General features: G+C 42.3%; 2 protein-coding genes and 1 non-coding gene across 3 annotated transcripts; 1 reads left to right on the forward strand and 2 right to left on the reverse strand.

Annotated features, from left to right (window-relative positions):
* Positions 1-1,067: 1,067 nt before the first annotated feature.
* Positions 1,068-3,004, reverse strand: CCDC121 (coiled-coil domain containing 121). The gene is made up of 2 exons (XM_010371201.2): positions 2,523-3,004; positions 1,068-2,056 (listed from the first exon to the last, which is right to left on the reverse strand). The coding sequence occupies exons 1-2, from the start codon at positions 2,888-2,890 to the stop codon at positions 1,102-1,104; spliced, it is 1,323 nt and encodes a 440-aa protein (XP_010369503.1). The 5' UTR covers positions 2,891-3,004; the 3' UTR covers positions 1,068-1,101.
* Positions 3,005-3,127: 123 nt separating this feature from the next.
* GPN1 (GPN-loop GTPase 1) lies at positions 3,128-25,774 on the forward strand. Its single transcript, XM_010371203.2, has 14 exons — positions 3,128-3,296; positions 4,000-4,093; positions 5,161-5,200; positions 6,241-6,307; positions 7,362-7,399; positions 7,877-7,955; positions 8,169-8,263; positions 12,132-12,177; positions 12,810-12,956; positions 13,956-14,038; positions 15,156-15,195; positions 16,348-16,438; positions 22,439-22,546; positions 25,048-25,774. The coding sequence occupies exons 1-14, from the start codon at positions 3,144-3,146 to the stop codon at positions 25,131-25,133; spliced, it is 1,167 nt and encodes a 388-aa protein (XP_010369505.1). The 5' UTR covers positions 3,128-3,143; the 3' UTR covers positions 25,134-25,774.
* On the reverse strand, positions 15,960-16,088 carry LOC115894440. Its single transcript, XR_004054559.1, has one exon. It is a non-coding gene; the product is annotated as a small nucleolar RNA SNORA36 family (small nucleolar RNA).
* Positions 25,775-26,963: the final 1,189 nt, after the last annotated feature.

Consider the following 26,963-nt stretch of genomic DNA (forward strand, 5'->3'; position numbering starts at 1 on the left):
TAAAATGTGAGATTATATTCCTATACTGGGATTCAGCATTCAAATAACTAGTCCAACTTCAATGTCGCAGAACCCCCCCCAAATATATAACTATCCTAAAAATATATAATTTAAAATATAATTTATAGTTCTATTAAATGGGAATAGACATATGGCACGCGTTAATTACAAAAGATACTTCATGTACTAGAAAGTGTACCTGTAAGAAAATTAATAAATGACCTAAAACTAAAGCACTTAGGATAATAAACATCATGTTACTTCTATCTTTTAGAATGCTGCTAGGGAAATGGATGACACTTTTTAAAAAGTCCAAATATTTCAACTTTTTTTGGATACATTTTTCTGAAATAAGCGGAGGCATTCAATCACCTCCATGCTACATGTGTTTCTTCAAAGAAAACATTTTCAAATGTAAGAGCTGACCTAATATATGTCTCCTTCATCTTCTCTTACTTTCTCAATTTACTTAAAGCTAAACTTGTAGGGGCTTCACATCAGATGAAAGGTCACTCTGCCTAGCACTTACTGGACTTGCTGTTATTAGAATGCTTTTTCGCTCATGAGAAAACTAGCAGGAGCTACCTGGTCACTGGCACAAACTTACAAAAAGCTTATAAAAACTGCTTTTGTCTGCTAAGTCGGTCAAAAGGAATAAGGATAAACTGATACTGGTTATTTACTGAGCAGAACGCTATTCAGTCTATTTGGAATGCTATCCTTAAAGGTACTTTTTCTCTATAAAGAAATCTGATTTAGTTAGGTGAAATAAATCACAACTGTTTTCACTCCCTTGGGTTGGTTTCCTTTAGTTAGTTTGATGTATGGTAAATGGCTAGGTTAGGGTCATGTGTTAGGTTAACTAGAGGTTTGTGAAATCTCTTATTAATGAGAGTATTTAAAGAAAAAACTAGTTAAGGGAAGCTGGTTACCAAATACCTAGTAGGACTGTTGGATAAAACCATCTAATCCTTCACTCCAACACATCATGATGGAGATGTTACAATAACAATCTGGAATCCAAAAGCCTTCCTAACCAGGTTAATGTAGCATTTAAGAGTACTTGCTCCAGTTATCTAATCAGTGTTATTTTAGGAGGAGTTACTTTGGATTAATCCTTGATTTGGTGCCTTGGGGAAGACTGGGTGTGGTCTCTGGAACATCCTGTCTATTTAGGCACTGATTATGACTTCCTTGCAGTCTCTGCCTCCCCCGGATTAAGGACTCCAGATACCACTGTTCCTGCTGCAGCTGCTGCTTCCTATTTTCTAAGTGGCTTTGAGTAGCCGTTAGTTTCTGGGCTTGCTCAATTAGCTGCAGTAATTCCTTCTTGAACTGCTGGTTGTCTCTCTTGAGGCCACAGGAGTATTCAAAAATAGACCGCTTTGCTGCCAACTTCAAGGCCTGGGCTTTCTTATTAAGCTCGCTTCTTTTTCTCTTTCCCAGTAGCTTCCTGTCTGGCTCGCTCAGTTGTTTCTCCAGTAATCTTTTCTCCTGGAGGAGCTGTGCCTGTACTTCACGTGTCTTTGCAGCTGTCTCAGCTTGGACTTTCTTTTTCTCCTCCTGTAATGTCTGTATTTCTTTCTCCTGCTTTTCCTTTAATATAGCAATGTCCCTCATTGCCTGCAACTTCCGCTTCAAACTGGATTGGATATTTTCCTTTTGCAAGAGCGCTGTTTTAAGCCCTGAAATTTGTTCTGCATATCTGGAGGCTGATTCTTGTCTTCTTCGTTCAATCTCTCCACTTTTTTGTAAATAGCTGTTCCATACCTTCTCAGGTTGCTTTGTGTACTCTTCAGTTTTGTTAGTCAGGTATTCCAGAAAGAACCTGTTTTCAGCCTGGACAAGTAACTTTTCTTGGTATAGCTCCCTGTATTCATCCAGTAGCTGTTCCCGCTGGATTTGAGCTTGTTTTATATGCTTGTTCAGATCCGTCATTTCCGCCACTATCTTTTTTTTAAGGATTGTCTCCACCTTTGTTAGCTTCTCTGGCTTGACAAAATTATTTATTAGACTATGATACGGTGGAAGGAGCCTTCTGGGGCCCTCAGCAAACCTGAAAGAACAAATGAGACATTCCTCTCTCAGTTAATGAAACTTTAGGAAGGGCACAACTGTCCTTTATTCATACAAGATAATATTTCTGAGCACCCAGAATGTTCCAGACATTATGCAAGGTGTGGGAAATCCAACTAATGGTAAAGGATGACGGATTTTGCTCATCATTTCCAACGTGCGTTCACTACAACCCTGGGAGGTATTATCGCAGTTTTAAAAAGAGAAAACAGGTTCAGAGAGTTTAAGTGAATTGCCCATGACTCACACCACTAGCAAGTGGCAGAGCCTGGGTATGAAAGCCAGATCTTATGACTTACTGAACACTGTTAGCAGCTACAAAGGGCCACAGAAACAGACTGGGTGGTTGCGAGTAGAAATACTTTTCTAAGCTCTTTCATCATCTTTCCTGAGTTTCTGAGAGCCCTTCAGTGAGAAGGAAGCTCCCCTCTAGTACCTATTCGCACCTGGAATCCAAGCATTCATCCTGAAGGTCACGGCAACTGCGCAGTTCACTGCGGGTGATTGCCAAGGAATGAACGCTAGCATCAGGAACCTGCGCCTGCAACTCGCGGGAACAATATGCAAGTGCGGAAAGCTCCCGTAGTTTATTCGTTCGGTGCTCAAAGGGTCTCGGTGCTGCCCAGCAACCCTGGAGGCTGCACCCTGCTCCAGTCCCGGCTGGTCCAGCCCTAAACTGTTTAACCCCCTCGGCTACCGAATAAACCCGAGCAGCCGGTCCTCCAGTGGCTCCGCTCCCCGCTCTCTGCGGGCTTGAAATGAGAGGCATGCGCCTCGTTTCCTTGCTGTGTGAGTCCTGCCCTCGGGACCCCATCTCTTCTCGCCTTCCCCCTGGGGACAAAAGCCCTCTCAGGCTGCAGAGATCAGCGCCCTTTTCCTAGCTCCCTTCAGCCTTCCTCTCGCTCAGCGCCCCCACTTCCTCGCCACTGTCACTAATTGGCTCACCAGCCCTGCCCGACACTAAAAAGATGCCCTGGCAACTACCGCGCCCCTTCACCCGCTCCTTTCTGACGCTTCCGTTCTGTTTTCGTTAGCTGCCCAGAACATCGCGGAAGTTTCATCTAGCCATGCGGTGTCTCTATGGTCAGGTGGGCGGGGCCAGGAGGAAGATGGCGGCGCCCGCAGCTGCAGCTGAGCCCCAGGCTTCTGGGGGTCCGCGGCACCCAGTGTGTCTGTTGGTGTTGGGAATGGCAGGATCCGGGAAAACCACCTTTGTACAGGTGACGTACACAGCGTGGGTGTAGTAGGGGAGCGCAAAAGGTTGCCTCCGATAGGCGGAAGGCCAGGTAGAAAGGGAGGGAGGTCTTCGAGGATTTGGAGGGTATCGGCGCACGGGTTTCCGTGGTTTCCCATCAACTTTAGTCCCTTCCCCGGCAAAGCCTCCTCGGGCCCTAGCCAGGTTAATTAAGGCTCTCTTCTGCGCACCTTCAGTGCATACTCGGTCCAGCTTACCACGTTGTACAGGAATTGTCTTGCTGATAAAATTGCCAGTTTCTCGAAGGCAGGGGCTTACAAGTAACTTTAAAGATTAATACAGTGCTAGCACACAGGTTTTGGTGAAGATTTGCCAAAGAATTATTTCTTGCACGCCTGTCATGTACCATTCACTGGGGATATAGCGAAAATTAGGTTGACAAGATTCATTCATGGGGCAAAATATTTAATGGAGGAGATAGAGAAAACCCACATACGAAGAATCAAAACAAGTAAACAAGTGACTATGAGTAGGGGAAGTTTTGTTAGATGGGTGATGAAGAAAGGTAGCATTTGAACTGAGAGTTGTATCTTGGAGGTGGATATAGTGGGTGGATATTTCAGGTAAAAGAAAATCTAAGTGCAAAATTCTTAAGGCATGGGTAGTAAAGGAAGTTCTCTCTTGTCCCCTCTTTGTCTCCTTCCATCCCTCTCCCCATATCTCTGCAGAGGCTCACAGGACACCTGCATGCCCAAGGCACTCCACCTTATGTGATCAACCTGGATCCAGCAGTACATGAAGTTCCCTTTCCTGCCAATATTGGTGAGTAAACTGGTAACATAACTTGTGTGAAGTGCTTTAAAGAGAATGGAAAACGCCGGGCGCAGTGGCTCACCCCTGTAATCCCAGCACTTTGGGAGGTCGAGGCAGGTGGATGAAGAGGTCAGGAGTTCAAGACCGCCTGGCCAAGATGGTGAAACCCCATCTCTACTAAAAATACAAAAAATTAGCCAGGCGCGGTGGCAGATGCCTGTAATTCCCGCTACTCGGGAGGCTGAGGCAGGAGAATTGCTTGAATCCGGGTGGCAGAGGTTGTAGTGAGCTAAGATAGCGCCACTGCACTCCAGCCTGGGCAATAGAGTGAGACTCTGTAAAGCCTCCAGCCTGCCAGTCTTCAGTGCCTTCTTTTTTCATGTTTTCTAAACTATCTACTTTCATTTCCTTTGGATTTGCTTGAGTTCCTAAACAGCTTAGGCTTTTTTTTTTTTTTTTTTTTTGATAGAGTCTGTCACCCAGGCCAGAGTACAGTGGCGTGATTCACAGCTCACTGCAGCCTCAACATCCCAGGCTCAAGTGATCCTCCCACCTCAGCCTCCTACCACCATGCTGGGCTAGTTTTGTTTTGTTTGAAGAGACAAGACCTCTCTATGTTGCCCAGGCTGATCTTGAACTCCTGGGCTCAAGGGATCCTCCTGCCTTGGCCTCCCAAAATTCTAGGATTACAGGTGTGAGCCACTGTGCCCAGCCTAATTCCTTTTTAAAAATCATGTCTGCATTGCCTTTGCATTGCATTTGTCAGTAATAGGCAATTACTAAGAAGTTTTTTTTCCCCCTTGATTTTTGCCTCCGTTTTTCTAGGCGTGTTTAACTTGTGTGAAACTTTTCACTTGGTGGAGGCAAAACTCTCTACCATAACTTTAGAGCTCCTAGCCCTAACATTCTTTATGAATTACTTGACATTTATTCTTTGTAAGGAAGGAAACCAGTGTGAAAGTGGAGGTGGTAGAAGAGAATGCTGACAAGAGAAGGCTAGAAGGCCAGTTTCACTTTCCTGCTGGTAGGGAATGTGCATGTATTACATTCCAGTTAATTCTTTTCTTTCTCCTCAGATATTCGTGACACTGTAAAGTATAAAGAAGTCATGAAACAGTATCCTTTTCCATCTACTTTGGTCTTGACTCATTCCTGGCTTCGTTTCTGTGTATTTTGTGGCTTGAAAGAGTGTTTTTGCCTTTTCCTTGTGAAATATACAAGCAAAAGGATGGAAGCTGATTGTGGGAGAGGTAGGTGATCAGAAATACTATTTCAGCTTGAGATTTTAGTTTTTTTACTGTCTCCCCAGATGGCAAGCTGTTGTTATTAAAGAGCAGAGAGTATGATAGGATAACTGACAGCTACCTGGGTCCCAGAAGGTAGTATTTGGCCTTGGAGGATCATCTGTTGGTTACCACCTCTTTAGACTGGGAAACTCAGAAATGAGTGGGTTTAGTTGGATTAACTCTTTTTTTTTTTTTTTTTTTTTTCTTTTTTGAGACGGAGTCTCGCTCTGTCACCCAGGCTGGAGTGCAGTGGCCAGATCTCAGCTCACTGCAAGCTCCGCCTCCCGGGTTCACGCCATTCTCCTGCCTCAGCCTCCAGAGTAGCTGGGACTACAGGCGCCGCCACCTCGCCTGACTAGTTTTTTGTATTTTTAGTAGAGATGGGGTTTCGCCGTGTTAGCCAGGATGGTCTCGATCTCCTGACCTCGTGATCCGCCCGTCTTGGCCTCCCAAAGTGCTGGGATTACAGGCTTGAGCCACCGCGCCCGGCGGATTAACTCTTAGTAAATTGCTGTGTGAAATGTGTACTCTGCTTAATTTGTTTATGAGGATCAGAGCCAGAGGTGTTATACAGGTGGCCTTAATGGCCAATGCTAGTGAGCTGTCACTGCCTGATGCACCTGTATTACATTTTGGTCATTTTGCTTTCTTCATTTTGCCTGGCCATTCCTAAAGTCATAAATGAGTGAGCCAGACCTTGATACTGAATGTTTCCCTGTGTGGTTAAGGTTGTGTGGTAGTCACGGATTAGGTTGCCAGTATTCATTAATGGAACACTAATTTCATAATGCTGTTTGTGTGAATGATAGCCTAGGTGTGAACTTTATAATCTAATCTATAAGCGATTTCAGTCCTCAACTTGGTGTCTAGATATGGACTTGGACCCAATGGTGGCATAGTGACCTCACTCAATCTCTTTGCTACCAGATTTGATCAGGTATGTCTGTCTTTAATATATTAATATGGCTGTGTAAAAATCTGTGACTCTTAAATTCCTTAGCTTGATCACATTGATAAAGAAAAGCAGGGCCGGGCGCAGTGGCTCACGCCTGTAATCCCAGCACTTTGGGAGGCCGAGGCGGGCGGATCACAAGGTCAGGAGATAGAGACCATCCTGGCTAACACGGTGAAACCCCGTATCTACTAAAAATACAAAAAATTAGCCGGGCATGGTGGTGCTTGCCTGTAGTCCCAGCTACCCGGGAGGCTGAGGCAGGAGAATGGCGTGAACCCGGGAGGCGGAGCTTGCAGTGAGCCGAGATCGCGCCACTGCACTGCAGCCTGGGCGACAAAGCGAGACTCCGTCTCAAAAAAAAAAAAAAAAAAAAAAAAAAGAAAAGCAGGAAACCTGAACATAAATATAGAAAATAAGTAGACATTTTGTCAGACAGAGAAGTAGACTATGAGAAGGTGATCAGTATTGTCAGACACTTCACACTTCACATTTAATATTTGTGACAGCTAATAAAAATCTAAAAGACCTGGGTTATTTTCTTGACCTGTTCTTTGCTTGTGGTATTACCCTGAAGCTGGGATGGGGGTATTTGGGAATGGGATGGACTAGCAGTCATGGAATGGAAAGATGATGGGGCATTTTACTTGTGATAAATGTTTGTCATTCTTTAGGTTTTCTTGGTCACCTGTTTCTATAAGAGTGTTTTATAATCATTGGTTTTTTTACTCTGATGTTAAGCCATGAGACAGGCTGTTAACATTTTGACAAGAGATACTACTTGACATTGACAGATCAAAGTCTTTCACTTCTCAGGTCCTTGGATTGTGCCCCAAGGTGGTATTGGAGTGCTGCTGATGTGGCTGTGTTGCTTTAGCTCAGTCCGTTTATTCCTTGTTGTCCTAAGATTGCCAACGTTCAGTAGGTGATTGAGAGATTCAGTAGGTGATAGTGCCTGTGAGGTATGCCACCCTGGAGAGGGCTCTGTGATTTTGTGTTGAAATCAGAATTTGTTGTCATTGATATCTTTTTCTTTTAGGTGATGAAATTTATTGAGAAGGCCCAGAACATGTCTAAGTAAGTGATTTCAGTAACACGCATTTATTTCTCTGTAGTTGACATATTTCTAGGCTTCATGGAGGATCTGGGATACCATCAGCCTCTGAAAGGGTATAGATTGAGATGAAACCATTCCTCCCATTCTTCTTCCTCTGTTCCACACTCACCGCAGCCCGAAGCAACCAGATGTTTCCCAAGAGATTTACATTCTGGTTTTGTGTCTTTCATTTTAAATGCATTGTGTTTCTATAAAAGTTTCCCCTGTGGTCATTTGCAGCAACTCATGATCTGCTGTTCCTGCCCATTAGTGTGAATATTGGTCACTGAACAAAGTCTAGGGGATCATCGTGCAGTTTAAGGGCAATATGAGGAAGTTAGATTTGGCAGTGTGCAGAGGTTATTCAAGTCTTGGATAACCAGATGTTTATTGTCTTATGGAATATCCTTCAGCATAACACAAATATAACACTTCTTTAATGATCTTTCTTGATATAGGTATGTGTTGATTGACACACCTGGACAGATTGAGGTATTCACTTGGTCAGCTTCTGGGACAATTATCACTGAGGCCCTTGTGAGTATTCTAGGACTTGCTACCGAGAATAGCTAGAGGGGCTAGACTGGATGAGCATTTATTTTTAAGTGCCTTGGACTTTATATGGGAGGGAGTTGTAGAAGCTCTGCACACCCTGCCTAAAGTGGTTTCCCCTTGTTAAGGATGGTGGAAAAAGTTTGAGGACAGGTCATAAGCCCTCTGACCAAGGCTTTGATTATTTTGTGGCTTTAGGCATCCTCATTTCCAACAGTTGTCATCTATGTAATGGACACATCGAGAAGTACCAACCCAGTGACCTTCATGTCCAACATGCTCTATGCCTGCAGGTAATTGATTATTGGTGGGGACAGTGTTCCATCAAGGTATAAGGCCTTTTTCTCTTCTTCTTCCTCTTTTTTTAATTTTTTTTAAATCTGGTTGCTTACCGCTGGATTTGTGCTCATTCAGATTTGCTCTTCAGTTGAGTGGCCATGAGTTGGGGAAGGTCAGAGGAGAAAAGAGGCACATGTGCTACTGGCATTCTCTCTCAGTACCCTCTGATCTTCCTCCCTTGTTGTTACAAAAAGGTGATGTATGAATATGAGCTGTCTGATAATTGTTCCCAGTTGAATAAAATCCAAGTCTAAAGATAATAAAGTCCTCTGGGCCGAGTCTGTCATCCCAACACTTGGGAGGCCAAGGTGGGAGGATCGTTTGAGCTTGGGAATTTGAGACCAGGCTGGGCAACATAGCAAGACTCTGTCTCTATTAAAAAATTTAGAAAAATTAGCCAGCGTGGTGGCATGCCCCAGTAGTCCCAGCTACTTGGGAGTCTGATGCAGGAGGATTGCTTGAGCTCAGGTGGTTGAGGCTGTATTGAGCCAGATTATACCACTGCACTCCAGCCTGGGGCAACAAGAACCTGTCTCAAAAAAAAAAAAAAAGAAAGAAGAAGAAGAATAGAGTCCTCTGGCCTAAATGATGATGCTGGTAGAATGAAATTGTAACATGAGGAGATACCATGAATAAGAAGATTTATCCATAATTGTAAAATGCACAGGTGGCCAGGCATGGTAGCTTATGCCTATAATCCCAGCACTTGGGGAGGCTGTGGTGGAAGGATCGCCTGAGCCCAGGAGTTTGAGACTAGCCTGGGCACCATGGTGAAACCTCATCTCTACAAAATATACAAAACATTAGCCTGGCATAGTGGTGTGTGCCTGTAATCCCAGCTACCTGGGAGGCAGAGGTGGGAGGATTGCTTGAGCCTGGGAGGCCAAGGCTGCAGAGCTGTGATGATGTCACTGCACTCCAGCCTGGGCAACAGAGTGAGACCTTGTCTCAAAAAAATAAAAGGCACAGGTTTGCCCCAAATGTGGCACCATCAGCAGAGGAAGGGCATGCCTCACTAGATTATATTAGTGCATTAAGACTGAGGAGTGGCCAGGCGTGGTGGCTCATGCCTGTAATCCCAGCACTTTGGGAGGCCGAGGTTGGGGGATCATGAGGTCAGGAGATCGAGACCACGGTGAAACCCCGTCTCTACTAAAAATACAAAAAATTAGCCGGGCGCGGGGTGGTGGGCACCTGTAGTCTCAGCTGCTAGGGAGGCTGAGGCAGGAGAATGGCATGAACCCAGGAGGTGGAGCTTGCAGTGAGCCGAGATCACACCACTGCACTCCAGCCTGGGCAACAGAGCAAGACTCCGTCTCAAAAAAAAAAAAAAAAAGACTGAGGAGCAAGGCAAGGCATACAGTTATTAAAGCTGAGAGAATTTAATTTTGAGGGTACACAAATGCCATCACCGACATTTGTCTCTTCTGATATGACAAGGGATGTCCATTTTTGTTGGATGCAAGAAATCTTGATCCAAATAGAAATCTGAAGATTGACAGCATTATTTCATTTTCATATTAATTGTTTATTTATTTATATTTTTTTGAGACAGTCTTGCTCTGTCACCCAGGCTTGAGTACAATGGCACGATCTCACCCTTCTGGGCTCGTGATTCTCCTGCCTCAGCCTCCTGAGTAGTCATTATGCTTAGCTAATTTTATATTTTTAGTAGAGTCAGGGTTTCACTGTGTTGGCCAGGCTGGTCTCAAACTCCTGACCTCAAGTGATCTGCCCGCCTTGGCCTCCCAAAGAGCTGGGAATACAGGCATGAGCCACTGTGCCTGGCCCATTTTCTTTTTTTTTTTTTTTTTTTTTGAGACGGAGTCTTATTCTGTGGCCCGGGCTGGAGTGCAGTGGCCGGATCTCAGCTCACTGCAAGCTCCACCTCCCAGGTTTACGCCATTCTCCTGCCTCAGCCTCCCGTGTAGCTGGGACTACAGGCGCCCGCCACCACGCCCAGCTAGGTTTTTTTTTGTATTTTTTAGTAGAGACGGGGTTTCACATGTTAGCCAGAATGGCCTCGATCTGCTGACCGCGTGATCCGCCCGTCTTGGCCTCCCAAAGTGCTGGGATTACAGGCTTGAGCCACCGCGCCTGGCCTCATTTTCATATTAATTGTTTAAAAGAAAATTATTTGATTTGCCTGATGGTGGTAATCATTTCTTTACAAAAATATATTTATTTATTTATTTATTTTTAGAGGTGGGGTCTCACCATGTTGCCTAGGCTGGTTTTGAACTCGTGGGCTCAGGCAGTCCTCCCAGCTTGGCCTCCCAAAGTGCTGGGATTACAGGCATGAGCCAACACCCCCAGCTGGTAATCATTTCATGATGTAAACATACAGTTGACCTTGAACAATTTGGGGGTTAGAGGAGCCAACCCCTGTGGAGTGGAAGACCTGACTATAACTTTGACTCCCCCCAAACTTCATTACTAAAGGACTGCTGTTGTTTGGAAACCTTGCTGGTAACGTAAGCAGTAGATTAACACACATTATATATATTATATGTATTATATGCTGTATTCATATAATAAGCTAGAGAAAATAAGGGGAAGATATATTAACTATTCATTAAGTGAAGTGGATCATCATAAAACTGTTCATCCTAATCGTCTTCACTTTGAGTAGTCTAAGAGTAGGAGTTGGTTTTGCTGTCTCGGGGTGGCAGAGGTGGAAGAAAAGTAAACCTCACAGTTCAAACCTATGTTGTTTAAGGGTCAACTGTGTATCAAAATATCCCTTTGTACACCTTAAATATACATATAATTTTTATTTGTCAACCATACCTCAATAAAGGTGGAGGTAGAAACATTTTTAAATGTTAATTTACGGATTGAAAAAAGTTTTAATGTTTTTTCCCACCTTATTGAGGTATAATTGACAAATAAAAATTGTATATATTTACATGTTATTTGTAAAGAATAAAGGAGATAATACATATAAAGGTGCTTATTAGCACAGTGCCTAGACTATACAGATTGAGCATCCCATATCCAAAAATTTGAAATCTGAAATGCTCCAAAATCTGAGACTTTTTGAACACTGACATGACACTCAGAGGAAATGGTTATTGGAGGATTTTGGATTTTCGGATTTGGGATGTTCAACCAATAAGTATTTACAAATATTCCAAAATCTGAAATCGAAAACACTTCTGGTCCCAAGTATTTCAGATAAGAAATTCTCAACCTGTAATACATATTCAATAAATGTTCACTTCCTTCTCTGAAAAATGCCAATTTGGTAAAAAGCAAAACACAAACAAGTTCAATGTTCAGGCATTATGACTTCAAACGAGAGTGAGAGTGTGTGTGTTGTTTCTGGGTGGTGGTTGTTTTCCTGTTGGGAGAGACTATATGAGTGTTATGTAAAAATGGATGACTACTTTTTTTTTTTTTTTTTTTTTTTTTTGAGACGGAGTCTTGCTCTGCCGCCGAGGCTGGAGTGCTGTGGCCGGCTCTCAGCTCACTGCAAGCTCCCCCTCCCGGGTTCACGCCATTCTCCTGTCTCAGCCTCCCGAGTAGCTGGGACTACAGGCGCCCGCCTCGTCGCCCGGCTAGTTTTTTTGTATTTTTTAGTAGAGACGGGGTTTCAGCGTATTAGCCAGGATGGTCTCGATCTCCTGACCTCGTGATCCGCCCGTCTCGGCCTCCCAAAGTGCTGGGATTACAGGCTTGAGCCACCGCGCCCGGCATGGATGACTACTTTTTAGATTCTGAACTCATTCCCCTTCTCTTACTTAGTCCCGACATACTGACACTGGACAAGCAAGAGCTTATGTGCTTTTACTAATAACTTCTCAATGTTTGGTTTTTCAGCATCTTGTACAAAACCAAGCTACCTTTCATCGTGGTCATGAATAAAGTAAGTGTATTCTTCCTGTTGTGATTCACCATTTTTCATCAGAACCTTGTGGTTGGAAGGTTTGGGTGGGTGAGAAAGATTTTTTCAGATGCTGGAGACCAGATTCAGGCTTTACTGAAACAAATTCATAGGCACTGTGAGAAAATGAATCAACCAAATTGAATGAGCTGTTATTACCAACTCTTGTCTAAAATTATTTTAGGCTAGGTAGAGTAGCACTTCAACCATAGTGTGTAGATTATCCCTCAGAGTCAAGACTGTGTAATTACGAGAGGGACAGCTAGTCTACTGGAAGTGGCAAATTAAAAAACACTAAACTTCTCTGTTGGTTGATGGCTAGGATGCAAGAGACATGTTGACTTCAGAGCCTAGAATGTGCTGGTGTCCATTCTGGCCCTGGTTACTTGGCAGTGGATGGTAGAGGGTGAACCAAGAGAATACATATCTTCATTTAATTACACTGACTACACAATGATCGTGGTTCTTTGTGGCTTGTTGCAGTGGAGGGGGAAATAGAAGCAGAGAAAGAAAATATATGGATGATACACTCTTTGCTGTCACCACTTAATTAAAAGAATAAATTTTGTGTTTGTTGTCTCTGGTTGCTCATAATTGACTTCTCTCTGGTACAGACTGACATCATTGACCACAGCTTTGCAGTGGAATGGATGCAGGATTTTGAGGCTTTCCAAGATGCCTTAAATCAAGAGACTACATATGTCAGTAACCTGACTCGTTCAATGAGCCTGGTGTTAGATGAGTTTTACAGCTCACTCAGGGTAAATTTTCTCTCCTGCTCACACTGACAGCCTCTCCAGATAACCTGTTAACCCATAGGACTGGCTTTGAACCTGGCTGAGAAAGGAAGCTTATTACTTACTGAAAAGTAACTTTTAAAGCATTGCTTATTAAAAATTGTGGAGTGTACAAGAAGAATAAGATAGGGACCCCAATTTCAGAGTTTATAGTCTATTTGGGAGAGAAGGCTACACGCAGAATTAAAACATATGATATATTATAGTAAGTACCTTAAGAAAGATTGGAAGTTGGGCCTGATGATGGTGAGGTGGCAGATCGAAATGACAGATTTTGGAGGATATAGCATTAGAGGTATGCTTTGAAGAAGGGTAAGATTTATGTAGGCAAAGGCAGAGTGGGTTAATTGCCCAAGCAAAGGCACAGACAAAGCAGAAAGTGATTTGGTTTGGTTTGTTAGGGAATAGATAATACGTCCTGTTAATTGTTCAGTCCTAATTATATCTTTTTTTTTTTTTTTTTTCTTTTTTCCTTTTGGAGAGAGTATCTTGCTTTGTTTTACCCAGGCCAGAGTGTAGTGACAGGATCACAGCTCATTGCAGCCTTGACCTCCTGGTCTCAAAGGATCCTCCTGCCTCAGCTACCAAGCAGCTAAGACTATAGGCACGTGCGGTATACCATACCCAGCTAATTTTTTACATTTTGTAGAGACTGGGATCTCGCTATGTTCCCCAGGCTAGTCTTGAATGCTTGGCCTCAAGTGTACTTCCTGCCTCAGTCTCCCAAAGTACTGGGAGTATAGGCATGGGCCACTGCACTCAGGCCATATCTTTCTTTTTCAATTTTTTTATTTTCGGTGGACTTATTTCTGACTTTTGACTAGGTGTGCTGTTCTTTTTTAGCCTGGCTTTTTGCCAAAGACTTCTCAAAGTATAAACCTCTCTTACTAAGATTTTATGACATTTGAACAAGTTAATATACTTCATTAAAAAATATGTGGCATTTATGATGCTTTTTGGCAGGTGGTGGGTGTCTCTGCTGTTCTGGGTACTGGATTAGATGAACTCTTTGTGCAAGTTACCAGTGCTGCCGAAGAATATGAAAGGTGAGGATAGAGGAAAATTCTATTGATGACATTCTTAATAACCTACAATTCTGATATGAAAGCAGTTTTTCCAGGAGAAGCGTTAAGTTTTCATGATGGATGTATTATATTTGCCTTGCATATCTGTATTGAATCAGATCACACGTAGGGGTAACAAGTTCCCTTTAACTTTTTTTTTTTAATGGAAGTATAAATCTTCATTGTATTGAGTGATTAAGAGCAGGGATCATCAGACTTTTCTGTAAAGAGCTAAATAGTAGATATCTCAGGCTTTGTGGACCATACAGTCTCTGTTGCAACTGCTCAAGTCTGCCATTGTAGGACAAAAGCGTCCTTAGACAATTCGTAAATGAATGGGCGTGGGTTACAGTAAAACATTATTTATGAAAACAGGCAGTAGGCTGGATTTGGCACTAAGGTTGTTGTGAAGACTGAGAAAACATGTATACAACACTTATCACAATTGCTGACATATAGTAAGCATATTTTATAATAAATGTTATAACTATTGTCATTGTTAATACTGGAATTCCATTTAACTAAAGGAAAGTGGAGTTAGAGTCCTGTGCTCTTTCCTTAGGCATGTGGCACGATAGCCGGCTTATTAGCGTGTGTCTTTGGCTTCATATTTTGCAAGATCCTAACAACCATGTTTTGGTTTTCAGACACGTTATTTTGATTTTGATTCATTAGACACAGGGGTGTTATCAGAACCTTAGGATAGACTCTTCTCTGTATCCTTTCACTGTTGGTGTTCAAGTAAAGCACATAATTGTATGTTGCATATCCTGAGCTCAACAGGTTTATCTTTTACTTATCTCAGCCTTTTATCTCAAATGAATGATGAGTTCATCAGTCATGTTCTCACCAGTATTAATCTTTCCAGCCCAGTAGTCAGGATTGTGTCTCCTGGTTCCAAGGTGGGAGCGGGTACCTTGGCTTTTAATTCCATTGGGTAGACTCTGTCAGTGACTAAGATTTGTTACATCTGATGTTGAATGAAGTCAGATATTTTATTATTGTCAGAGTCTTAGGAAAACAGAGGACATAAGGGATGTGGGGAGTGAGTAGGATAGATGATTAAGCAAAGCAATTTAGAAAGTGTTTCTCTTTACAGGGAATATCGTCCTGAATATGAACGTCTGAAAAAATCACTGGTAAGAAGGGAGGCTGTTTGTATATTTTAAAAGGGCCATTAAAAAAAAACCCAGCTCGATCCTGATGACATAAGTGCTTTTGTTTTGGTTAGTAATGTATCTTTTATTTAATTAAAAAAGTTTTTTGTAGCTTTATTGAGGTACAATTGACTAATGAAATTTCAGTGTATCTTCTAAATACTTGTTCATTTAAATTTGTACATTTGTATGTATGTTGTCTGGGTGCAGAAAGGCTCCTTAATGTTTCTTCCCTTTCAGAGGTCAATTTAAAACTAGTTCTAGAATCTTGTATAGAGTATGGTGGTGATTCACAACTCCTTTTTTCATTGTTGAGAAAGGGTCTTACTCTGTCACCCAGGCCAGAGTGCAGTGGCATGATCACGGCTCACTGCAGCCTCAACCTTTTGAAAAAGGCTTAGGCGATCCTCCCATCTCAGCCACCCGAGTAGCTGGGACAACATGTATGTACCACGTGCCTGGCTAATTTTATTTTGTAAATCTTTGTACAGACAGGGTCTCACTATGTTTTCCAGGCTGGTCTCAAATTCCTGAGCTCCTGCGATCCTCCCTGCTGGGCCTCCTGTAGTACTAGGATCACAGGCATGAGCCACCATGCCCAGCCTTCTCTTATCCCAAATGATCGAGTGTCCTGCTTCCATAGGCTCATTGGATCCTTTGTCTTTGAGCCTTCCTGCTATGTCTACTTCAGGTTTTTGTGTTTTTTTTCCCGTATAATAAATTTTATTATATCTTTTGTTTTTTCATTTTGTAGGCTGGGGATGAATAAAAAGAGTAATGCTTTCTATCTAGGCATTTTGCCTAACCAGTTGAAATGTTCCAGTTTAATTAAAAGAGCAGGAGATCCACCCTGGACTGAACTCAACACTTTGGAATTGAGGGTTCTTTTGAAATCTTTTTGTGTTCAGTTTCTGAATCCTTTAAATCAGTCTGCAGAGCTCTCTAGTCTGAACTTCTGCTGTAACCCAGGCCCACGCTACTTAGTGTTTCTGTCCCTATACCGGACGTCCCTTATCTGCATCAGTTTTTATGTAGCCTCTAGTATTTGTATAATTCTTCATCTCCACTGAGAAGTCTGGCATCTAATTTGGGACTCCTTTTTGAATATGATGACATTTTTCTCTATATATACAGGCCAGTGCAGAGAGCCAACAGCAGAGAGAACAACTGGAACGCCTTCGAAAAGATATGGGTTCTGTAGCCTTGGATGCAGGGACTGCCAAAGGTATTGGAGGGTTTCTTGGTGTTAGGAACTAAAAAAAGGTTACACTTACTTATTTCTTTTTATTTATTTTTTTTTTTGAGACCGAGTTTCGCTCTTGTTGCCTAGGCTGGAGTCTCAGCTCACCGCAACCTCTGCTTCCCAGGTTCGAATGATTCGCCTGCCTCAGCCTTCCTGAGTAGCTGGGATTACAGGCATGCGCCACCACCCCTGGCTAATTTTGTATTTTTAGTAGAGACGGAGTTTTTCCATGTTGATCAGGCTGGTCTCGAACTCCTGACCTCAGATGATCTGCCTACCTGGGCCTCCCAAAGTGCTGGGATTACAGGCATGAGCCACCATGCCTGGCCGGTTACACTTATTTCTACTCAGCAGAATTCTGTTTATATATGAGAAAGATAAAGAGAAAAAGGTAAAGGAAATGTGGTTATATATATACACACACACATACACACACACACACATATATACACACACACAACACACATATGCTTACATATACATTAAAAAATAAAGGATTTGGAAAGGCAAACAACTGGAAATTATATATAGCTATACCACTTTGGATTCCTCTTTCAGGAAGTTTTGCTTTACTTTGGCAATATACTTCATGTCCGCTGTGGTTTTGTTTGTTTGTTTGTTTCTAACACTTTTAACCCTCCTCGATTTTTTTTATAATTTTTTTTTTTTTTTTTTTTTTTTTACGGTTTGACCTTAATTTCAGATTTACAGAAAAGTTACATGAATAATACAAATAATTGCCATAAGTCTTCAGATTCCCAAAATGTTAACATTCTACCATGTTTACTTTATTCTTTTCTCTATCTGTCTATGACTATATGTTATATAAATATATATTTTTCCTGAATCATTGGAGTAAGTTACAGATATAATACTCTTTTACCTTGAATAATTCAGTGTCTTTTTCGTAAAAACAAGGATATAATTTTATGTAACCTCAGTGCAGTTATCAGAAATCAGGAAATTAGCATTGACAGAATACTATAATATTAGCTAACATATAGATCTTATTCAGATGTAGCCATTTTCCCATGATAGCAGGAGAAAATCCTGGATGTGTGTTGTATTCAATTCTCACATGCCTTATACTCCTTTAGAATCTGGAACAGTTCCTTAGTCTGTTTTTGTATTTCATGACTGACATTTTTTAAGCATGTAGGACAGTTATTTTATAGAGCATCCTTCAATTTAGGTTTGTCTCATGTTTCCTTGTGATTTGATTTGGGTGACTAATTTTTGGCAGAACTTTACAGAAGTTGTGTTTTTCAGGGAGTCACATCGGGAGGCACATGATGTTGATTTGTCCCATTACTGGTGATGTTAACTTTGAATATTTTTATAAAGTGGTGTATGCTACATTTTTCATAAAGAATTACTATTTTTAGGCCGGGCGCGGTGGCTCATGCCTGTAATCCCAGCACTTTGGGAAGCCGAGGTGGGTGGATCACTTGAGGTCAGGAATTCGAGACCAGCCTGGACAACATGGTGAAACCCCATCTCTACTAAAAATACAAAAAATTAGCTGGGCATGGTGGCAGATGCCTGTATTCCCAGCTACTCACTAAGGCTGGAGAATCTCTTGAACCCGGGAGGTGGAAGTTGCAGTGAGCAAAGATTGCACCACTGCCCTCCAGCCTGGGTGACAGAGTGAGACTCCCTCCGTCTTAAAAACAACAACAAAAATTACTATTTTAAAATATGGCTGTTTTTCTCTTTGTAATAAGAATTTTGTGAGGTGATGCTTTGAGACTATAAATACCCTTTTAATTTTCTAAGGTTCATCCATTGGTTTTAATATCCATTGCTATAATAGGAATATCAATTTTTCTGTGATTATATGTTGCAAATATTTAATATTTTCTCCCTATCAGTTATCCTTTGACTTTGTTCATGATATTTTGCCATGCAAAAGTTCTTGTTCAAAAAGGTTGGCTAAAATAACAAAAATATTTTTAAAAGAAATAAGAAAAACCTACATGTGGAAAACTGTAAACAGTCCTGAAAGACACAAGTAGACCTGACAAATACAAAGACACTCTGTGGTCTTGGGTAGCACGACTGAACATCATGCCTGTAATCCCAGCACTTTGGGAAGCCGAGGTGGGTGGATCACTTGAGGTCAGGAATTCGAGACCAGCCTGGACAACATGGTGAAACCCCATCTCTACTAAAAATACAAAAAATTAGCTGGGCATGGTGGCAGATGCCTGTATTCCCAGCTACTCACTAAGGCTGGAGAATCTCTTGAACCCGGGAGGTGGAAGTTTAAAAGAAATAAGTTTTTGTTTTGTTTTGTTTTGTTTTGTTTTGATGTAGTCAAATTAATCTATCTTTTATTGCATCTGGGATTTTAAGTCACAGTTAGGAAGCCTCTATATACATCTGTGTTAAAGAGGAGTTCACCTATGTTTTTTTGTAGATTTGTCTGGTTTTATTTTCTAAATTTAGATCCCCGATTCGAGTTTATTCCTGGGTATAGTATGAGGTATATAGGTTGGTGTTATTTTTTTCATAAATAGTTGTATCTGTACGATTTATTTAAAAGTCTGCCTTTGCCTTAGTGAGTTTTTTGTTTGTTTGTTTGTTTTTGGGGGGTAGTGTTCTTTTTTTTTTTTTTTTTTTAAGAGATGAGGTCTGAGGCTGGTCTGGAACTCCTGGGCTCAAGCAATTTTTCCATGTCAGCCTGCCAACTAGCTCGGATAGGTGTATGCCACTACACCTGGCTTGTAACAGCGTTTTGAGATTCTGTGGGTATAATATACTAAAGTTCCATGCACACTTGAATATATTTCTATATTATTTCACTGGACCGTTTACTTTTTATTTATTTATTTTTGAGGTAGTTTCTTACTCTGTCACCCAGGCTGGAGTGCAGTGGTGCAATCATAGCTCCCTGCAGCCTTGAACTCCTAGGCTCAAGCATTCCTCCTGCCTCAGCCTCCAGAGTAGCTAGATCTACAGGTGTGTGCCACCACATCTGGCTAGTTTTAAGGAAATTTTTAATAAAGACAAGGTCTCACAATGTTGCCCAGGCTGGTCTTGAACTCTTGGCCTCAAGCAGTCCTCCTGCCTTGGCCTCCCAAAGTGTTGGGATCATAGGCGTGAGCCACCATCCCCAGCCAACTTTTTTTTCTTTTAACTTGCTTTGATGAACAAGGATTATTTACTTTTATGCCTGTACCGTGTTCTTTTAATTATGTAATTATGTTTCAATATCTACTAGCTCAGATTCTCCTCCTAATTTTTATTTGGCTGTCCTTACATGTTCTTCCATATGAACTGAGTATCAACTTTATCTAGTTCCCTAGAAAAGCTTTTTGCTATTTTTGTTGGGATTACATTATATTCATAATTAATTTAGGGAGAAGTGACATCTCTATGATGTTCAGTCGTGCTACCCAAGACCACAGAGTGTCTTTGTATTTGTCAGGTCTACTTGTGTCTTTCAGGACTGTTTACAGTTTTCCACATGTAGGTTTTTCTTATTTCTTTTAAAAATATTTTTGTTATTTTAGCCAACCTTTTTGAACAAGAGTTTTTGCCTGTTTCTTTTTAATTTTTTTTAAAAACAAATCATGTTTATGTATTTATTTTGAGACAGGGTCTTGCTCTGTCACCCCGACTGGAGTGCAGTGGTGTGATCTTGGCTCTCTGCAGCCTCTGCCTCCTGGATTCAGGATTCAAGCTATTCTCCTGCCTCAGCCTCCCAAGTAGCTGGAACTAGAGGCGCCTGCCACCATGCCCGGCTAAATTTTGTATTTTTAGTGGAGATGAGGTTTTGCCATGTTGCCCAGGCTGGTCTCGAACTCCTGGGCTCAAGAGATCTGCCCGCCTCAGCCACCCAGAGTGCTGGGATTACAGGTGTGAACCACTGCACCCAGCTTGAAATGTATGTATGTATGTATTTTTGAGGCGGAGTCTTGCCCTGTCACCCAGGCTGGAGTGCAATGGCGCAATCTTGGCTCACTGCAACCTCTGCCTCCTGGGTTCAAGCAATTGTTGTGCCTCAGCCTCCTGTGTAGCTGAGACTATAGGCACGTGCCACCACACCCAGCTAATTTTTGCATTTTTAGTAGAGACAAGGTTTCGCCATGTTGGCCAGGCTGGTCTTGAACTCCTGACCTTAGGTGATCTGCCCGTTTCAGCCTCCCAAAGTGTTGGGATTACAGGCATGAGCCACCATGCCTGGCCCCAGCTTGAAATTTATTCTAAGTATTTAACCTTCATTACTGTTAAAAATGGGATTTTCTGAACCGTTGTATAACTGGTTTACATTTGTATATATGAAGGCTTTTGATTACTGTATATTCATCTTTTATTCTGCTACTTTACTGAATTAAAAAAAATTTTTAGTTAGTTTTATCATTGGCTCTCCAGGGGTTTTTAGGTTAGTTTTCATTTACAGCCCACCTTCCATCCCCACACTTGTGTATTGAGGGACTACCCTCAAGATTCAGGTGCAAGTCTGTTGCAGCTTAGTGGGATCCTGCAACCAAATTGACTGTACTTAAAAGCTCCATTTATTTATTGTAATAAATTGTACATTTATTTTTTCTTCTCATCAGCAACACTAGCATTTTTTTTGTTTTTCTGGGACATCTTTCTTTTTTTTTTGAGACGGAGTGTTGCTCTGCCACCCAGGCTGGAGTGCAGTGGCCGGATCTCAGCTCACTGCAAGCTCTGCCTCCCGGGTTCACGCCATTCTCCTGCCTCAGCCTCCCGAGTAGCTGGGACTACAGGCGCCCGCCTCGTCGCCCGGCTAGTTTTTTGTATTTTTAAGTAGAGACAGGGTTTCACCGTATTAGCCGGGATGGTCTCGATCTCCTGACCTCGTGATCCGCCCGTCTCGGCCTCCCAAAGTGCTGGGATTACAGGCTTGAGCCACTGCGCCCGGCCCCTTCTGGGACATCTTTCTTAAAGATGTTTCTGTTCCTGAAAGTTACTGCTCTGTGTCTAGTAGAGAACAGCAAAGCTAGTAACGGACCGGGTTTACCAGTTAAGTGAACTCACTCGTGCCATCCTGTTGCATAGCTCAGCAAAATACATTTCTATGTGCCACAGTCCTTAAGAATCACTTCTGAATATGTGAAGTGAATGTTAAAACTACTGCTGCAAAGGGTCTGCTGTAATCAGCTAACCTGTTGAAGGTTGAGAGAGTTTTAAGTCAATCATTTGAGGAAAGTCACAAGTATAGTTGCATAATTGTTAGTTGGGCACAGAATGAAGCATTTACTGTCAGCATGTCCTGTCCTCCTCCTTTTTGAGGCCCACAGGCCCCTTGAGATTTGTGCCAGTTGATATTGCTGTCTCTGGCCACCCTTATTCTCTAGCTGAGCTCTCGCAAGCCTCATAGGCTCCTGAAGAGAGAGTGGCCAGGTCCTCTCATGGCAGTAGTGACTTGATTAGACTTCTTTCTGATTCCTGGAGCTCAGCCCTTACTAGTTTTTCTGAATAGGGAATTTTACTTCTATTAGTGTATTTGATTTTCTATTTTTCCCCTCCCTCCTCCTCTTAAATAATACCCTGGCTCCTCGATATCATTTCACCCTGTATTTTCTGCAGACCTTCTCTGAACTTACACTTCCACCAGGAGGCATCCTTAGCACTCCACACTTTCACTGTGACTCACCAGCACACTGGATCTGCTCAAATGTTGTTAGCTTTCATAGGAAAAACCATCACCCCTTCCAAGCTATGAGCCAGTAAGAAAGAATGATGCTACTACTAACACAAGCTTCTTGAAAATTATTTCCCTCAGCTTATATGGTACTCCTAGGGCTATTTGCCTTATGAAAGCACTTTGTGAACTAAGCTATTACAGAAATGTTAAGTGGTATTAACAATACATTTAGAAGAGGTAAGATCCTGCATTTATATGTATCGTGAGCACTTTCATCCTGCCAGTTTATGATTATAGTTACTCAGTGATTCAAAATCACCTTTTTAAGGAGGCATATGCACTGATAGGTGTTTTCACTGTAGACAGCGTATCTCCTGTGCTGCACCCTTCTGATTTGATCCTGACTCGAGGAACTTTGGATGAAGAGGATGAAGAAGCAGACAGCGATACTGATGACATTGACCACAGAGGTGAGAGGTGGCTGAGGTGGCCCATGGCAACAGAGCATCTGCTTATCCTCACACTGTTTGCCCAGGAGTTTCTTATTGTTAAGCATGTAGCCAGTAATAGTGGGGGAGAGGAGATGGTGAAGGATACAGCATCAGAAAAGAGTTTCCTATATTGAGAGTTCCTGTCGTGCCTACTGGCTGGTTAATACTGAGCTGAGTACAGGCCTTTTGTTGGTCTTATGTCTTCTTATCTTTAGGTCCTAACTTGGTTTGAGGGATCCAGGACTTTTGTTTGTTGTTATTTGTATTGTGTTTTAAGAATATGTAAGGGCTGGGTGTGGTGGCTCATGCCTGTAATCTCACCGCTTTGGGAGGCCAAGACAGGAGGATTGCTTGAGACCAGGAGTTCTGGACAAGCCTGGGCAACATAGTGAGTCTCAGTCTCCACAAAAAAGAGAAAAACACCTGGGCGTGGTTACTCACAACTGTAGTCCAAGCTGCTTGGGAGGCTGAGGTGGGTGGGTTGCTTGAGCCCAGAAGTTTGAGGCTATCGTGAGCTATGATTGTGCCACAGCACTCTAGACTGGGCGACAGAGCAAGACTGTCTCAAAAACAAAAAACAAAAAGAATACATAAGGTGGTGTGGACTAAAACAGTAAGGATAGATTGGCTCTGGAAACCCAAATTCCACTTGGCATAGTTTTATGACCTGTGAGCAGAATCTAATTGTTACTATTATTTTTTGAGACAGGGTCTTGCTTTGTTGCCTAGGCTGGAGTGCAGTGACACGATCTCGGCTGACTGCAACCTCTGCCTCTTGGGTTCAAGCAGTTCTCCCACTTCTGCCCCCCAGGTTCAAGCAATTCTCCCACTTCAGCCTCCCAAGTAGCTGGGACCACAGGCACACGCCATCACAGCTGGTTAATTTTTTATATTTTTAGTAGAGATGGGGTTTCGCCATGTTGGCCAGGCTGGTCTCGAACTCCTGGCCTCAAATGATCCGCCCACCACGGCCTCCCAAAGTGCTGAGATTACAGGCGTGAGCCACCATGCCCTGCCAGAATCTGATTCTTGAAACAACCATAGGCTGGGCGCGGTGGTTCACACCTATAATGCCAGCACTTTGGGAGCCCTAGGGGGGGCAGATCACCTGAGGCCAGGAGTTTGAGACCAGCTTGGCCAACATGGCGAAACCCCATCTCTACTAAAAGTACAAAAAATTAGCTGGGCTTGGTGGTGGGCACCTGTAATCCCAGCTACTTGGGAGGCTGAGGCAGTAGGATTACTTGAACCTGGAGGCGGAGGCTGCAGTGAGCTGAGAGCTCATCATTGCACTCAAGCCTGGGTAACGAGTGAAACTTGGTCTCAAAAAAAAAAAAAAAAAAAAAAGGCTGGGTGCAGTGGTTCACGCCTGTAATCCCAGCACTTTGGGAGGCCGAGGCGGGTGGATCAAGAGGTCAGGAGATCGAGACCATCCTGGCTAACATGGTGAAACCCCGTCTCTACTAAAAATACAAAAAAATTAGCTGGGTGTGGTGGCGGGCACCTGTAGTCCCAGCTACTTGGGAGGCTGAGGCAGGAGAATGGCATGAACCTGGGAGGCAGAGCTTGTAGTGAGCCGAGATTGTGCCACTGCACTCCAGCCTGGGCGACAGAGCAAGACTCCGTCTCAAAAAACAAAAAACAAACAACAAAAACCAATCATAGGATTTAGGTCTTAGCTATGGCCAAGAGCAAACCTCGTTATTCTTTGGGTTTTACATGTAAATTGCCTCATTTAATCAGATTTGTTAAGACGTAATTTACCAACAGTAGCATTCACCTTTTTGAGTATATAGTTTGAGCTTTAACGAATATATACTTTCTTGTAATCATCATCACAATTGAAATGTAGAACATATCCCTCGCCCCCCAAAACTTCCTCATGCCCCTTTTTTTTTCAGTCCCCGTCCTGAACACCTAGTGCCTGGCAACCACTGACTGATTTTTGTTCCTTTGATCTTGCCTTTTCCAGAATGCCGTAGAAATAGAATCACAGTATTTAACCTTTTGCATTTGCCTTTTTTGACTCAGTAGTGTAGTCTCTCCATGTTGTTGCATGTATCAGTAGTATGTTCTTTTTTATTGCTGAGTGATACTCCATTATTGTGGATGTACCACAGTTTATCCATTCCCCAGTGGATTGATGTTTGGGTAGATTTTAGCTATTATGAGTAAAGCAACTATAAACATTTCCAAATAGATCTTTGTGTAGACATGTGTTTTCATTTCTCTTGGTTAAAAATACCTACAAGTGGGACCTTATTTTAGTTACTATGAGGGAGGTATTCTTTCTGCTTAAAAAGAAACTACATTTTGGGCAGCATGATAGAGCATGCTTCTAGGAGACATTTCCTTTTTGAGGGAAGTGAGTACTTAAGTTTCTTAGAAGTAACGTACTGTTTTCTGATGGATGGGTGACAGGGGCTGTAATCAGTTTATCTAATGGAGAGTTGAAAAAGAATTGCTCTTTTTCCTTGCAGTTACAGAGGAAAGCCATGAAGAGCCAGCATTCCAGAATTTTATGCAAGAATCGATGGCACAATACTGGAAGAGAAACAATAAATAGGAGACTTTAGGACACTTGTTTCTAGAAGTCCAGAATTTTGGACCTCCACGTGAAAGAACTATCCTTACCTCTGACTGGGGGCTCCCATAAGGGACAATTTTCCTCAGAGTGGCAGAGTTTCTCTTATTAGAGAAATCTTGTGACTCAGATGAAGTCAGGGATAGAAGATCCTTGGACCTGGCAGGTTAACACTGATTATCCCTTGGCCTTTCCCTTGTATTTATGCAAGGAAGGATATACTGAGCTGATACTCTTCCAAGCCTACAACTTCAAGTTTATTATCTGAACTCAAGTACTTTTGCTGCTGAGGAATGAAATCAAAAGAACATAGTCTCCTCGTGACCACCTCAGATCTCTATTATTAGGCTAGATGTATAGCCTTTATTACCCCAGCTTCTTGCCCTTGACCCTGCACCGTGAGCTGCCCTTCTATTAGCAGCCAGGGAAAAGGGAAACATGAGCTTATCCAGAATGGCAGCAGTCTCCTTGGCAATCAACCAACATTGCTATGAAGTATGCCTCATACTGTATAGCTCATTATAGGACATCAGGTTTGTTGAAGACAGTGGGAAAGACATGATAAATGAATCAGAATCCTGTTTCATTGGTGACTTGGATAAAGAGTTTTTAATTTTAAATTTGTTGTAAGACTGCTTGTCATGATTTCAAATTAGAAAAATTATATAATTGCAAATAGCTTCACTTCTCCTGTTCAACAGAGGCTTAAGGCCACATGTCCAAACTTGTCTCAATAAGGAGGTGGTATTTTACTAAAGTTTCCCACGTGCACATACTGAGTAAATACAGAGCCAGGCCCAGTTTGTACTGTACTCTGAACTTAATGCAAAGTCTCCTTGGTGATTTACACAAAGGCCGTGGATTTGGGTCAGAGGCACATTTCATACATAACAGCCCTTATAAAGGTTTGCCCTACTTCCACATTTTACAGTATCTTAAAACAGTACATTTCTTTTAAGGAATTTTATCTTTGTGAGTCAGTATTCCAACTTAGTGGTTCTCACAGTGTGGACCAGGAATATCAGTATCACCTGGAGAATTGTTCAACTCGCCTCTTAAAACCTATGAACTCAGAAACCTTGGGGGTGGGGCCGAGCAGTCTGTTTTAGAAAGCCCTCCATGTGATTCTGATGCATAGTAGCCTATGACAATTCCAGACCAGGTGAATCTCAGATACTAATCCTTACATCATTTGCCTTCTCACATTACCCTCGTCTTGATCATCTGGTGCCTGTTCTGCAGTTTAACATTCTGCAGCAATAAAAGTGTTTTATTATAAAGTATTAATTTCAATGCTGTATACTTAGTGGGAACCACTGGTCTCAAAATTTGAAACTATTCTTTAAGAGGAGAACATTCGCAAAGCAAAACTCAAGCATACTTGGTTTTTCTCTGTAGTACTTTTGAATGCTTTATCTTCCTTACAGAATAACTTGTCTTCCTTATGCTTTAAGCTCCAAAAGGGTAAGGAGTGTTAATCATCTTTGTATCCCTTGCACAGGACCTAGCAAATAATTGGTACTCAATGTTTGCTAGATGAAATAAATTCTCAGTTGGCTACTTTATGGAAACTGACTGCAAAATGGCCACTTTCATTATAAACAAAGGAAAATGAAGGTAAGACTGCAACAGAGGCCAGGCACAGTGGCTCACACCTGGAATCCCAGCACTCTGGGAGCCCAAGGCGGGCAGATCACTTGAGGTCAGGAGTTTGAGACCAGCCTGGCCAACATGGTGGAACCCCATTTCTACTAAAAATACAAAAGTTAGCTGGGTGTGGTGGCACGTGCATGTAATCCCAGCTACTCAGGA

Source organism: Rhinopithecus roxellana, chromosome 17 (genome assembly GCF_007565055.1).
Source record: "Rhinopithecus roxellana isolate Shanxi Qingling chromosome 17, ASM756505v1, whole genome shotgun sequence".
NCBI lineage: Eukaryota > Metazoa > Chordata > Mammalia > Primates > Cercopithecidae > Rhinopithecus > Rhinopithecus roxellana.

Bases quoted from the DNA above. Each gene is read 5' to 3' on its own strand.
- CCDC121 (XM_010371201.2), bottom strand. From the start codon at position 2,890: ATGGGGTCCCGAGGGCAGGACTCACACAGCAAGGAAACGAGGCGCATG. The intron at 2,057-2,522 runs GTGCGAATAGGT...TTGTTCTTTCAG, and splicing joins GATGAATGCTTGGATTCCAG to GTTTGCTGAGGGCCCCAGAA.
- GPN1 (XM_010371203.2), top strand. From the start codon at position 3,144: ATGCGGTGTCTCTATGGTCAGGTGGGCGGGGCCAGGAGGAAGATGGCG. The intron at 7,956-8,168 runs GTGAGTATTCTA...TTGTGGCTTTAG, and splicing joins CAATTATCACTGAGGCCCTT to GCATCCTCATTTCCAACAGT. The intron at 12,957-13,955 runs GTAAATTTTCTC...GCTTTTTGGCAG, and splicing joins AGTTTTACAGCTCACTCAGG to GTGGTGGGTGTCTCTGCTGT.